This window comes from Cnephaeus nilssonii, assembly GCF_951640355.1.
Source record: "Cnephaeus nilssonii genome assembly, chromosome: 20".
Lineage (NCBI taxonomy): Eukaryota > Metazoa > Chordata > Mammalia > Chiroptera > Vespertilionidae > Cnephaeus > Cnephaeus nilssonii.
Window position 1 is genome coordinate 47,227,511 of NC_137091.1, and position 15,025 is coordinate 47,242,535.

Here is a 15,025-nt window from a genome sequence, read left to right on the forward strand (position 1 = left end):
CTTTAATTTCCTAGAAAAAACATACAATAGAAAAAGCAAGGAAGGAAGCGCGACAAAAAGAAAAAGTAAGTAAATTGACAAACTGAAGGGTTTGTGTAAGTAGCCGAGGATCTGTAAAGAATTAGAGTTGAGGAAATAAAAATAGAAGGGATGTAAAGAATGGATTATAATAGAAAGATATGGGAGCAGGAACACTTGACAGTAATTGTAAAAGTTATAAGAATGTTTGTGAAAGTGATAAAAGTGTTATGAAGATAAATCTTAAAAGAAAATTATAAGTATACTGAAGAATAAATTTTATAGAGCACCTGAATTAATCTAAAAAGTAATCATATTATTTTAAATCTTAGAACACATATACTTATGTGAATAAAGGGCTAAATTTCTGATATGTGAAGAGTAATCAATCATTCATCCATCACAAGGAGTCTGCTGTTCGGCCCTGGCGTTATTTGTAAAGTAAACTTGGAAAATATTCCTCATTTCTGTATTCGAGGATGTTCCCACCAGTTCAATATCAGTTTAGACTTCCCAGGTTATTATGAGAATTAAAAGAGAAAATGCTCAAAAAGTGATCTCTGGCCCAAACCGGTTTGGCTCAGTGGATGGAGCATAGGCCTGGGGACAGGGAGGTCCCAGGTTCGGTTCTGGTCAAGGGCTTGTGCATTGGTTGCTGTCGCATCCCCGGTGCGGGGTGTGCAGGAAGCCGCTCATTGATGTTTCTCTCTCATCGATGTTTCTAACTCTATCTCCCTCCCTTCCTTTCTGTAAACAATCAATAAAATACATTTTAAAGAAAAAAAAAAAGTGATCTCTGGAACCCGGGCCCAGGCAAGTACCAAGTTTGTAACTTTTATTGATCCTCACAGTCCTAGCTAAGTCCCATTATCAGCGTCATGTCACATTTAGCCAACTGAGGTGCAGGGAGCTGTAGTAAGTCTCCTGGAGACTCCAGGTTGGAGGCCCATCACTGAGACCTTAGTGCCCACAGCACTGCCTCCCTGCAGGTGGGTCAGCGGGTTCAGAAAGGCCCCAGTTCTTTCTCAAAAGCCCTTAAAAACAAAGGTGCTGGTTGGCACTGGGGAAGTGAGGGGTTCTTGTCCTGAGAATGTTTCTTAAGGTTGCTCTTCTGCAGGTGGTGGAGAATGTTAGTAGTGCAGGTTAAAATTAAAAGTGTTCACTGCATTATGCATAGCATTTAAAAACTAAATAATTTCTAGTTGGTGTGGCTCAGTGGTTAAGCATTGGTGCATGCACAAAGATGTCCCCCATTTGATTTCTCATCAGGGTACATGCCTGGGTTGCGGGGTCCATTCCCAACAGCAGAGTGCAAGAGGTAGCCCATCAATGATTCTCTCTCATTATTGATGATTCTATCTCTCCCTCTCCTTGCCTCTCTGAAATTAATAAAATATATTTTTAAAATCTCTAAAAATGTATTTTTAAAGGTAAAAATTATTAAAACATGTTATACCAATACAAATATTTCCTAAATCAAAAAGGAACAAAATGAGTGAAACTCTAACATCCATATTTGTTATTCCATTGTCTTTTTGCTCAACAAATTTGCCAAAACTCATAAAACAATAGGCAGAACATATGATCAGATTTTTTTAAAAATATATTTTATTGATGTTTTACAGAGAGGAAACGAGAGGGATAGAGAGTTAGAAACATCAATCAGCTGCCTCCTGCACACCTCCTACTGGGGATGTGCCCACAACCAAGGTACATGCCCTTGACCGGAATTGAACCTGGGACCTTTCAGTCCGCAGGCCAACACTCTATCCACTGAGCCAAACCAGTTAGGGATGATAACATGTTTTAACAAAGATGCAGACACAATGAATATACATCTGAGAAAAGACTCACCATACATTTCTAGAAAAAGTACAACCAACCGGTGAGGTAGCATGACAAACTTACAAAATAAAATGTTTAAATAAAGAATGAATGACCAAACAAAATATTCCCTAGGATGTGAAGAATGTGAATCCCTCACACACTACTGGAAAAATGCAAAAAAAGTACAATCAGTTAAGGTTTATTTTATTTATTTTTTAAAACAATCTTAATACTTATTAGCATACCATAGAGCTCGGCTACTTGTTGAGTCCCTTAATTCTTAGTGAGACATGCTCATAGACACTGATGTTTTTCATTTTTAAACTTATTTCCTTATTCATTTCAGAGAGGGAGAGGGAGAGTCAATCATTGATGGCACCTCCTGCACGCCCACTACTGGGGATCAGCCCCTAAACCAGACATGTGCCCTTGGCCGGAATTGAATCTGGGGCCCTTTAGTTTGCAGACTGATGCTCAATCGACTGATGCAAACTGGCTAGGGCAAGGTTTATTTTTCATTTTCAAAGAACAGTTTATTTTTAGAGAGAGAATGGAGAGGGAAACATTGATGGAAGAGTGCCATATCCGCCAGCCGCCTCCTGCACACCCACTTCTGTGGCTCTAGCCCACAACTCAGCCCATATCCCCCCACCAGCAATCAAATCCACAACCCTGTGCTACATGAGATGATGGCCAAGCACTGAGCCACACCGGCCATGGTGGTATATTCCATTTAGATCACAAATTGCTAATCTCAGTAAATTTAAACTTTCACCTACCCAAAAACTCAGATTATGCACTGAATTTTTCACAAAGATAAATATCACTTATATACATACAAGGAATTATACAGAAATGTTTGTACACAATTTATTAGAAATAACCAAATATTTATGAAAATGGACAAATTGAAGGTGATATATCAATGATAAGAATATCTATCAGAAAAAAAGATGAATTACCAGTGTAACTTTAATACATCTCCAAGTATTTATGAAACATAAATTAAAGCAGAAAAAAACTTAGAAAAATCAAGTTCTCTATGAAAATGGAATGTAAATCCGTTGTTACTAGGAAAGCTGTGAAGAACAGGGACAGATTACAAGAGGTCAAGTAGCAATTACACAGAGACAGATATGGTCAGCATTATGACTATAATGATGGTTTCAGTTTCATGCACATGTCAAGATTTATGAAACACTATACTTAATACATGCAATTTACTCATTATAGCTCTTAAAAATGATTCAGGATAAAACAAATGTATATTGAGCAATTCTGGAAGAACAGGTTTGACAATATTATATTCAATCCACACACTTATGCCTTCTGGGTGACAGTCTCATCTCAGTGACAGAAAATGTGACAAACAATGAAGAACTTTCACCCAAACCCAAAAAAGCCACATCCCTGGACTACAGACAGCCTTTGTCTCCATCTTTGTTTTGCTGCCAGCACACCAATGGCTCTGATGGTAACTTCTGAGAAGCTACAGGAGCCACAAAAGATCTTGATTATAATCAATGACAATGACTGCCTCACAGAAGATAAACATGCCTAGAGACCCTCAGACCTGTGTACACACAGCTCTTGTAGTCTTTTCCTCAAAATAATTCCTGGATGCATATTTAGATGAGGACCCTTCCATCTAATGGGCTGCAGTATCGTCCAACCAAAATTGGGTCAGTGTTACTACAGTGAAAGGGTTTCCCCTCACTGCTATGGTGCTCAAATCACAGACCATTACCCGTGAAATTGTAGGCATGAGGGCACATGGCCCTCTGCAACACCTGGACAAGAGATTCCCTTCAAATATATTGGCATCTTTTGCAAACGAGAAATTCATGCTCCCAGCCCTTATCGATTTGACTCAGTGGGTAGAGCGTTGGCCTGCGGACTGAAGGGTCCCAGGTTCGATTCCGGTCAAGGGCATGTACCTGGGTTGCGGGCACATCCCCAATAGGTGGTGTGCAAAAGGCAGCTGACTGATATTTCTCTCTCATCAATGTTTCTAACTCTCTATTCCTCTCTGTAAAAAAAAAAATCAATAAAATATTTTTTAAAAAAATTAAAAAAAAGAAATTCATGCTCCCAGACATAATTGACGTTGTCAAAGCTACTCCCTCTTGGGAGTGATTGCTGTGTCTCAAAGCATCCAGAAAACACAAGAGGATTAGAGAGTTCACAGTGCTTCCAAGGAAAATATGGGCACAGTGTAAATTTGCCAAAACTGCTGAGCTAATTTGTGTACCATACTGTTTTCCCATGGGCAAAAATGTTTGAGACCCCACAAAATTTTTCACCTCATCATGCTTGGAGAGTCCAGACCTTCCTATAAACTAACCCACACAGTAAATAGAACCCCCAAGATGAAAGAAGTCTTAGGGAAAAGCCTTCATTATTTTACAAACCAAAGAGACATGAGACCGGCTCTCTTCCACTGATGACGGAGGCACTCAATAAATTCATCACCAGCATTCAGGCAAAGCATGTCCCTGAAAATGGCAGTCCCTCTGCAACATTATGTTTGCTGGCACCAACGGTAATCAGTCCTAAGGGAAAACTCATGACAGGGAAACAAGTAAGAATCAAGGGCTCAGGTATTCCTAATTTTCTTCAACAAATGACACAACAGAGTTAGCTTCCCTGGGCACATGAGGATGGTGATTGATGCCATCAGTAGGGACCTTATAGGTGCTTCTGGTGAAATACCTTCAGCAACAGAAATATGCAGTGACATAGATCTGGCAAGACGTCTCTGTATGTCAGAAAGTGCAACATAATTACATAGTGTTCCAACATAAAAACAAACACAACAGCAAAAACACTTATGGGAACTTTACATAATATAAGTGATTAAATGTATGCAATACAATTCAGAAAAATGATTCACAAATTTTTTAAAATATATTTTTTTAAAAATATTTAAAAAAATAATTAAAAAAATATTTTATTGATTTTTTACAGAGAGGAAGGGAGAGGGATAGAGAGCTAGAAACATCGATCAGCTGCCTCCTGCACACCCCCTCCTGGGGATGTGCCTGCAACCAAGGTACATGCCCTTGACCGGAATCGAACCCCAGACCCTTCAGTCCGCAGGCCGACACTCTATCCACTGAGCCAAACCGGTTTCAGCTTTCTAAATATATTTTTATTGACTTTTTACAGAGAGGAAGGGAGAGGGATAGAGAGTTAGAAACATTGATGAGAGAGAAACATTGATTAGCTGCCTCCTGCACACCCGCCACTGGGGATGTGCCCACACCAAGACACATGCCCTTGACCAGAATTGAACCTGGGATCCCTCAGTCCGAAGGCTGACGCTCTATCCACTGAGCCAAACCGGTCTTGGTCACAAATTTTCTTTTATTATTAAGTACTAACTAAGAAACTACATTTCCTACACATCTAAGGAATTTCTCACATTTGGAATCCTAGGTGCAGAGTGAATTTAGAAACTTGGCTGAGAGATACCTCACATTAATTGCACTCATAATGGCTTTCTCCAGAGTGAACTCTCTGATGATATTGGAGACCACTGACACTTCTAAAAGATTCTCCACATTCATTGCATTTATAAGGCTTTTCTCCGGTATGAACACTCTGATGGCGACGAAGGTCATTGCTAACAAGAAAAGATTTCCCACATTCACTGCCTTGATAAGGCTTTTCTCTAGTGTTAACTCTCTGATGATATTGGAGACCACTGCTATATGTAAAAGATTTCCCACATTCACTGCATTTATAAGGCTTCTCTCCTGTATGACGTCTTTGATGACAACGAAGGTTAGTACTCTGGGTAAAAGATTTCCCACATTCACTGCATTGATAAGGCTTTTCTCCTGTGTGAACTCTCTGATGTTGATGAAGGATGCTCTTAGAGGTAAAAGATTTTCCACATTCACTGCACTGATAAGGCTTTTCTCCAGTGTGAACTCTCTGATGATATAGGAGACCATTGCTATATGTAAAAGATTTTCCACATTCACTGCAATTATAAGGCTTTTCTCCTGTATGAATTGTCTGATGATGATGAAGGGCAGTGCCATGGGTAAAAGATTTCCCACATTCATTGCATTTATAAGGCTTTTCTCCTGTATGAACTCTCCGATGATGATGATGAAGTATTCTCTTAGTGGTAAAAGATTTCTCACATTCACTGCATTGATAAGGCTTTTCTCCAGTGTGAACTCTCTGGTGATATTGGAGACCATTGCTACTTTTGAAAGATTTCCCACATTCACCGCATTTATAAGGCTTTTCTCCAGTGTGAACTCTCTGATGATATTGGAGAGCATTGCTACTTGTAAAAGATTTTCTACATTCACCGCATTTATAAGGCTTTTCTCCAGTGTGAACTCTCTGATGACATTGGAGACCTTTGCTTCGTTTAAAAGATTTCCCACATTCACTGCATTTATAAGGCTTTTCTCCTGTATGAACTCTCTGATGACAGTGAAGATCACTGATCCTGGTAAAATATTCTCCACATTCACTGCAGTGATAAGGCCTTTCTCCAGTGTGCACTCTCTGATGACGACAAAGTTCAATGCTACTGGTGTAAGCTTTCCCACATTCACTGCATTGATAAGGCTTTTCTCTAGTATGACCTATCTGTTGATAATGAAAGCTAGATAATTTGGTAAAATATTTTCCAAATTCAGAGGACACAAAACATTGACTTCCAAGCTGGACTCCTTTTTCATGAATAAACATGTGGGTGAAAGTAATGTCTTTCTTACATTCTTTTCTACTGTAATAATTGTTTCTCCTTTGTAACGTCATCGCACAAGTCGAAATTGCAGTGGGACTGTCCCTGGTGAGAGTAGCCATTAGGTGCAGATGTCCTGACCCAGTAAGGACATCCTGCCCAACCTCCCCGCATGAGAAATGATTCTGAGACACATTGAAATTGCAGCTGTTTGCATGTGAATTCCTTTCCACACCTCTCATCAAAGTATTCTCTCTCACATGCTGCTGGTGAAAATCTGCACTGAAATAAAATCCTTTTGCGCATGCCCCACATCTCAAGAGTATCTGTCTGTGTTGTGTTCCCTGCCCCTCCATCACGTGGAAAATGTTTTCCAAGACCAGCTCACAAGTCTCACAGGGATGGCTCTTCTGGGACGACAAGGCTACCGTGGGATTCCTTGCCTGTGACACTCTTACAGAAACCTTCTGTTTAGTGGGGGCCTCCACACTCTCTTCTCCACAGCAGCAACCTGAACAAAAATAAACGTAGGTGAAGTGGATGTTGACCTGATAAAAAGAGAATGTGTTCACCACAAATGTTTATCTATCATGACGGGACATGATTCCACACAATGATTTTCAAGACAAGTAAGTCAGACTCTCAGGAAATGGCTATTCTATATAACATGGCCCAAAAGATCACTGGATGATGAAAATGTCACCAAGGGAGGACAGAAGCATAGGCTGGGACAAAAAGAAGAGAGGCAGGGTCTACTAGTTACTACTCCACAAATGGCTTCCTTTTAGGACCTTTCATGCTGGTGATGTGATTCTGTGTAGAATAATTCCAATGTTTTCAAACTCATCAACTATCAATCATATTAGAACACGTGATGCTCAGCGTCAATATAACACGTGTGCACTCTAAGGCTCTGCAGGCATGGCACAACATTGGAGTGCAGTAAAGCGAGATGTGTGAAAGAGGTAGAGGTGCGAAATTTATAGAAGTTAAGGTTATCCATGGTCTGGGAATCCGAGTAAAATGATCACTATTAAAACTGAGTCGTATGCAAATTGTTAACACGAAGCAAGAAGAAGTAGAATTGGGCAATGATAACACAATGTTGTTGAAAAAAATGGGTTCCTAGTTATGAATGAAACAAAGCCCAGGCGACAAAACCACCCCACAGCCCTTCATCAAGACAAGACTGCCTCTGGGTCTATCCTGTCATTGATAAAGTCATGTTTCTTCTGTGATGCAGATAGGATTCTGCCTCTTAAATCCCAGTTGAGCCACTGCATGGGATAAATTATGCCAATCTTAAAAAAACACACCAAAAAGATGGATGGTAACACTGTGGTAGAACAACAAAGCACAAATGAGATTACGGACAAAAGACCTATGAGAGTGACATCAGCAAGATGGCAGAATCAGAGATAATCTTCCCCCATCCTAGAGTAAGTAGATGGCTATCCATGAAAAAAACATCCCACAGGAAATGGGAATAAGAGTACCATGAAGATAAGAAGTAATACAGAATACCAAAAAAGGTCAACTACCTAGAAAGGATGACAGGAAACTGGGTGAGCAAACACATTTGAAGATACCTAAGGTCAAAAACAAGAGTTAATAATAACTAACTAACTAACTAACTAACTAAAAAAGTAAATAAATAAAGCACCCTGATTTGGCTCAGTGGATAGAGCTTCGGGCTGCGGACTCAAGGGTTCCAGGTTCAATTCCAGGGCATGTACCTTGGTTGCAGGCACATCCCCAGTAGGGATTGTGCAGAAGGCAGCTGATTTATGTTTCTCTCTCATCAATGATTCTAAGTCTCTCTTCCTCTCCAAAAAAAAAATAAATAGAATATATTTTAAAAAATAAATTAAATAAGCAAGGGTCAGCCCTAGGTGGTTTGCTCAGTGGTTAGAGTGTCAGCCTGCGGACTGAAAGGTCCTAGGTTCCATTTCAGTCAAGGGCACATGCCCAGTTTTTTGTGGATTCTGTCCCCAGTAGGGGCATGCAGGAGGCAGCTCATTAGTGATACTCTCTCATCATTAATGTCTCTCTCTCTGTCTCTCTCTCTGTCTCTCTCTCTACCCCTTCCTCCCATAAATCAATAAAAATGTATTTTAAAAAATGGTCAGAGCTAGCTGGTTTGGCTCAGTAGATAGAGAATCGGCTTGTTAACTGAAGGGTCCAAGGTACGATTCTGGTCAGTGAGACACAGACCGAGTTGCGGGATCGGTCCCTGCTAGGAGGCAGCCAATCAATTATTCTCTCTCATCATTGATGTTTCTATCTCTCTCTCCCTCTTCCTTGCTCTCTGAAATCAATAAAAATATATTTTAAGTAAAAAATAAAATAAAAATAAAGGGTCAGCATTGCCACTATCAGCCACTGTGCTTCTGTTCTCATTGATCGTAGTGGCCTGTTCTCAAAAAAAACGAAGATTTTTGTATTTAAAAATCACACAATGCCCTGGCAAGTGTGGCTCAGTTGGTTAGAGCATCATCCTGTATATCTAAGGGTCAAGGGTTCAATTCCTGGTTAGGGCACATATCACAATGTGAGTTCCATATATGGTTTGCGTGTGTGCAGATGGCAGCAGATTGATGTTTCTCCCTCATCTCTCTCTCTCGTCCCTCGCCCCCAGCCCCTGATTTCCCTTCCTCTCTATGTAAAAGGAATAATAAATAAAAACCTAAGAATGTCAGGGTAGCCCTGACCGCCTTGGCTCACTGAATAGAGCGTCGGCCTGCGGACTGAAAGGTCATAGGCTCGATTCAGATCAAGGGCATGTGCCTTGCTTGTGGGCACATCCCCAGTAGGGGGTGTGAAGGAGGCGGCTGATTGATGTCTCTCTCTCATCGATGTTTCTAACTCTCTATCCCTCTCTCTTCCTCTCTGTAAAAAATCAATAGAATATATATTTTTAAAAAATCAATAAAATATATTTTTAAAAAAAGAATGTCAGGGTAGCCAAAAACAAAAGAGATCTCAAAAAACTCTAGAGGCAAAGTAAATAACAAGACACCTTACCAAAGCTTATGTATAACATTCAGAAAATGTAATTCTAAGGGGAAATTTTATAGACATAAATGCCTACATTGTCACAAAAGATCACAAAGAACCGAACATGGCACCTCAGGAAACTGGAAACACAACAGGAAAGTAAACCTAAAGGTTTCAAAGGACAGAAACCATCAATATTAGAACAAACATAAATAAAAAGGGGATAAGACAAAAGAAAGAAATACCTAAGAGGTATATTTAAAAAAAGATATAAAATTGTGCAAGCCTTCAGCTAAACTAAAGCAAAAATAAACAAACAAAAACCAAACCTCAAGTAAGTTAAAAAAGAAATGAAAGATAAGACATGACACCTGTCACTAGGAACCACAATGCATCATAAGAGATGTTGATGTTACCAGATGACATGACCCTCCATAGAGAAATTTGTCAAGATCCCACTATGAGCTCCGCTCCTGAAATTAATAAACAAATTCAGAGCCCTGTCCAGGTGGCTCACTTGTTGAGCGTGTGGTTCCGATGCACCAAGGTTATGGGTTTAATCCCCCAACAGTGTACATGTAGGGGACAGCCAACAAATGCACAGATGGGTAGAACAGCACATCAATGCTTCACTCTCTTTCTTTCTCTGTCTCACTTCCTATCTCCAAAATCAATAAAGAAAAGCTGCCTGGTATGTCTCACTGACTGAGCATTGACTCATGTACTAGGAGGTCACAATGGGATTCTTTGTTAGGACACCTGCACTGGTTGCGAGCTCAATCACCAGTGAGGGTCGTGCAGGAGGCAGCTGATGAGTGATTCTCTCTCATCATTGATGTTTTTATCTCTCTCTCCTCTTCCTCTAGGAAATAAAAAATACATATATTTAAATAAATAAATAATTTACAGAATAAATAAATATCCTTAGCCACTGTGCTTCACTGATGAGAGTGCAGGCTTGTGCATTGGAGGGGTACGGTTCTATTCTCAGTCAAGGGTAGGTACTTGGTTACAGGTCTGATCCCCACTCTCAGTAGAGGCACATATGGGAGGCAGCCAATCAATGTTTCTCTCTCTCTCTGTCTCCCACTCTCTCTCTAAAAGAACAATCAAAAAAAAAAAAAAAAGAACAATCAATGGAAAACATATCCTCATTATTCGGGTGAAGATTAAAGAAGAATAAAGAATTAAATTCAGAAAAGTTACAAGATGCAAAATAAACATACAAACAGTTCCATTTCTACACACTAATAATACATTCTTTGATGGAAAAATGAAAAATGTAATCAAATTTACAATAGCATCCAAAAAAATAAATACCGCAGGAATAAATTCAACCAAAATGTGAAACATCAGTACAGTGAATAAGTACTATAAGACAGTGATGAAAGGAATGGAAGAAAACACAAATCAATTGAAAGATAACCTGTGTTCATGCATCTGAAAATGAAATATGGTGGAGATAGCTATAATACACAAGGCAAACTACAGATTAAATGCAATCCGAATAACTCCAATGGCATTTTACAAAGAAATGAATAGAAAATCTGGAAATGGAACCAAAAGACTTCCATTAACAGAAGCAATCTTGAGCGAAAACAAAGCTGGTGGCATCAAACTTCCTGACTTCAATTTATTACAAAGAGAAAGCAAGCAAACAGTGTGTTGCTGGAGAAACACAGATACATATATAAAGAGAACAGAACAGAAAAACAGAAATAAACCCAGGCACATACTTTTAACCCAGGCATATACTTTTAAGTAATCTTTGACAAAGGTGAAAGTCACAGAAGAGAGGAAAGAAGGTTTATTCAAGAATTGACATTCACATGTCAAACAACGAACCTGGACACCACTGATAAAATGTAACTCAACCGCCCTAACTGGTTTGGCTCAGTGGATGGAGCATTGGCCTGCGGACTCAAGGGTCCCAGGTTCGATTCCGGTGAAGGGCATGTACCTTGGTTGCGGGCACACAACCGATGGGGAGTGTGCAGGAGGCAGCTGATCGATGTTTCTAACTCTCTATCCCTCTCCCTTCCTCACTGTAAAAAATCAATAAAAATATATTTAAGCCGAAACCGGTTTGGCTCAGTGGATAGAGCGTTGGCCTGCAGAATGAAAGGTCCCAGGTTCGATTCTGGACAAGGGCACGTACCTTGGTTGCGGGCACATCCCCTGTGGGAGGTGTGCAGGAGGCAGCTGATGGATATTTCTCTCTCATTGATGTTTCTAACTCTCTATCTCTTCCCCTTCCTCTCTGAAAAAAAACAATGAAATATATTTTTAAGATATATATATATATATATATATATATATATATTAAAATAAAATAAAATAAAATAAAATGTAACTCGGCCGAAACCGGTTTGGCTCAGTGGATAGAGCATCGGCCTGCGGACTCAAGGGTCCCAGGTTCGATTCCGGACAAGGGCATGTACCTTGGTTGCGGGCACATCCCCAGTAGGTGGTGTGCAGGAGGCAGCTGATCAATGTTTCTCTCTCATCGATGTTTCTAACTCTCTATCCCTCTCTCTTCCTCTCTGTAAAAAATCAATAAAATATATATTATAAATAAATAAATAAATAAATAAATAAATAAATAAAAAATGTAACTCAACCGCTCTGACTAGTTTGGCTCAGTGGATATAGTGTCACCCTGTGGACTGAGGGGTCCCTTGGTCAAATCCGCTCAAGGGCATAAGACTTGGTTGCGGGTACATCCCCAGTGGGAGGTGTGCAGGACGCAGCTAATAGAAATTTCTTTTTCATCAATGTCTCTAACTATCTCTCTCCTTTCCTCTTTGTAAAAAAAATCAATAAAATATTTTTTTTAAATGTAACTCAACCTGGAGGACAGAAATAAATATGACTGCTAAAACTTAAAACTCCTCAGGACAACTGAGAGAAAAAGTTGTGGAGATTTGTTTAGAACAGGAGTTTCTGAATGTGACACCAACCACCACACAAAACAGAAAAAATACACAGTCCACACTGCAACAAATAAAGAAAAATAGTGTCTTCACAGCACAAGAGCAATAAGCAAAATGAAATGAAAGGCAATCTAGAGAACAGAAGAAAATACTTGCAAACCATATGAAGGAGTCCCTTGGAGATATTGTGGATTTGGTTATGGTCACCACAATAAAGCGAATATTGTGCTATAGACAGAAATTCACACAAATAGTTGCAGTTCCCTGGCAATAATGAAGGTATGTTAATACTATACTGCAGATAATAACAATGCAATGACTCTGCCTCAAAAGCAGAGTCTATATAACTTCATTCACAATATTTACTTGCTAAGCATAGTAACAAGCATCTGAGCTTGCTAGAAACATGGTGGCACTAGACCTGCTGAAGGCTGGGTTGCCAAAACATGGACTTTGTAGAAAAGTGGGTGTGGGGGAGTAATATCTACAAAGCACTATTAAATACATGCAAAAATATGTGTTCCTGTAGGTCGTAAGCAATTAATATATAAAATATACAAGGTATTCAAAAGACTATTTAACCAAAAATACATATAGTTAATAAACTATAGAGAATTTTTTTCAAAAATATATACACATGACCAATAGGAATATAGAAAATGCTTTCATCACTGATCAAGGTGGAATCCCTCAGGCTTCCTGCAACACTACCAACCACAAGTCCTTCCCTGTGAACGTAGCACAGCGGGGAGAACTGGGACTTCAGGAATAGAAGGGAGCAGCGGAAACAGACCCACCCTCCCCAGGACAGCAACTACCCAGGAAACTGGAAAATCAAGCAGAACCACAGTCTACATGGGAGGACACAGCACTCCCTGGGGGATGGGGCCTGGGAAATCCCAAAGCCAAGTCCAGGTCACTGGTGACAGTGAGGGTCTTACCCAGCGAGGATACAAGCTCAAAGTTCTCCAGCATCACATTCAGGTACAGCTGTCTCTGACCCTCATCAAGGAGGCTCCATTCCTCCCTGGAGAAGTACAGGGCAATGTCCTCAAAGGTCACGCCAACCTGTTAGAATGGAGACAACTGAAAACAGAGCTGTCTCTCTGAGAACCCCCACTCCTACTCCTTACACACCTGCCCCCCCTCAACCTCCTCCAGGGCACCCGGTTAGTGTGGACACCAGGCCCTAATGCCAGTGCAGGCTGCTCTCTCAACACAGTCCCATTACTCACTGGGATTGCCCTCAGCAGAGCAGCTGGGTTGGGTGGGAAGGATTGGTGGAGGGGAGGGGAGAGGGCAATGCCATTTAAGGTCTGGGCGATGCCTGCAGGGCCCTAGCCTTCCTGCCAAGCAATTCCACTGCAGTCCCCTAGATCATGCCTCCAAGACACAGCCAAGCCTGGGTTTATGCTTCTCTTTTTATGTCCCCACACCAGGTCCCGGGGACCATCAGCTCACACTTCCTCCAGATGTGCACACCACTGGGTAACCTTTAACCTCTTCCCATCTTCAGTCCCAGGTTCACTCCCTCATCTCTGCCCCCTTCCTGCTCCAATGCCACTGGATCTCGCTGGACTCACCCATGAACTTGGCACTTGGCATGTAGAGAAGCTTGTCTTCCAGCCGGGTCCAGGACCACCCCCGGGCCCAGATGGACCCCACAGCCGGGAAAGCCCCAATGAGGCTGTGACGTCCTCCCTGCAGCCTCTGATCTGTCCGCCAATCCTCATAGCCCACACCCTCAGGGAACCTCAGATGCCAGTCAGCCCTGTCCTCTCCGCCCTGCACTGGCTGTGCCTCAGAAGCCACAACGCTCATCTCTCCCCTCCGCCTTCCTCACGGTCCTCCACGGGGACTGAGCTGCAGGACGGGACAGGCACCCCTCAGGCTGTGGTGTCTGTGAAGGAGGAGGTGAGGGGCTGGGGGACATGAACTCACCTCAGCGAAGCTTCTCAGCGCGGGCGCCGCCATTGCACTCTGTGGGCCGAGCGGGGCGGGAGCGGCGGGAGTAGAAGCCGCTGCAGGAATGGCGGTGCCTGTCCCGGCTCTGGCGTGGGTCCCGGCGGTGACTCCAAGTTTCAATCCCAAGTGTGAGCGGGGAACACCACTCTCCAGCCTTCTCCACCAGGCCGTGCAACTAGAAAATCCTGATTGCCACATCAGAAGGCAAAACACCGCGAGGACTATGGGTCCCGCCCTACAGAAGCGGCCACACGTAAACGCCTTCTCTGAGCCCCCATTGGCTCAGCCTGGTGGCATTCCATGCCTAGCATTCTGGGTAATGTAGTTTCTCCGCTCGAAGGCCAGGATCCTGCATTTCCCTGTTGACTCCAGGACTGGATTACAGGCAAATAGCACAAGAACACACCAAGTATACTCAGGGTCCTCTAGCGCCTTCAGGGGAGGTGATGTCTGGGGCAAGTTTGTTTCTCCTGCACCTGCGTGGCTGGTTTTGTATATCTTTCTTCAGGACCTGCTCTTTCTGAAGGGCAGGCATTGTTTCTGCATTCCAGACTTTTAGCATGAGTCTCCTTCA

The 15,025-nt window shown here is 41.7% G+C and overlaps 1 protein-coding gene across 1 annotated transcript; it reads right to left on the minus strand.

Moving 5' to 3' along the window:
• Positions 1 to 1,652: 1,652 nt before the first annotated feature.
• Positions 1,653 to 14,667, minus strand: LOC307115852 (uncharacterized protein). The gene is made up of 3 exons (XM_079799342.1): positions 14,428 to 14,667; positions 13,428 to 13,554; positions 1,653 to 7,067 (listed from the first exon to the last, which is right to left on the minus strand). Exons 1-3 carry the CDS (start codon positions 14,647 to 14,649, stop codon positions 5,326 to 5,328), a joined length of 2,091 nt encoding a protein of 696 aa, XP_079655468.1. The 5' UTR covers positions 14,650 to 14,667; the 3' UTR covers positions 1,653 to 5,325.
• Positions 14,668 to 15,025: the final 358 nt, after the last annotated feature.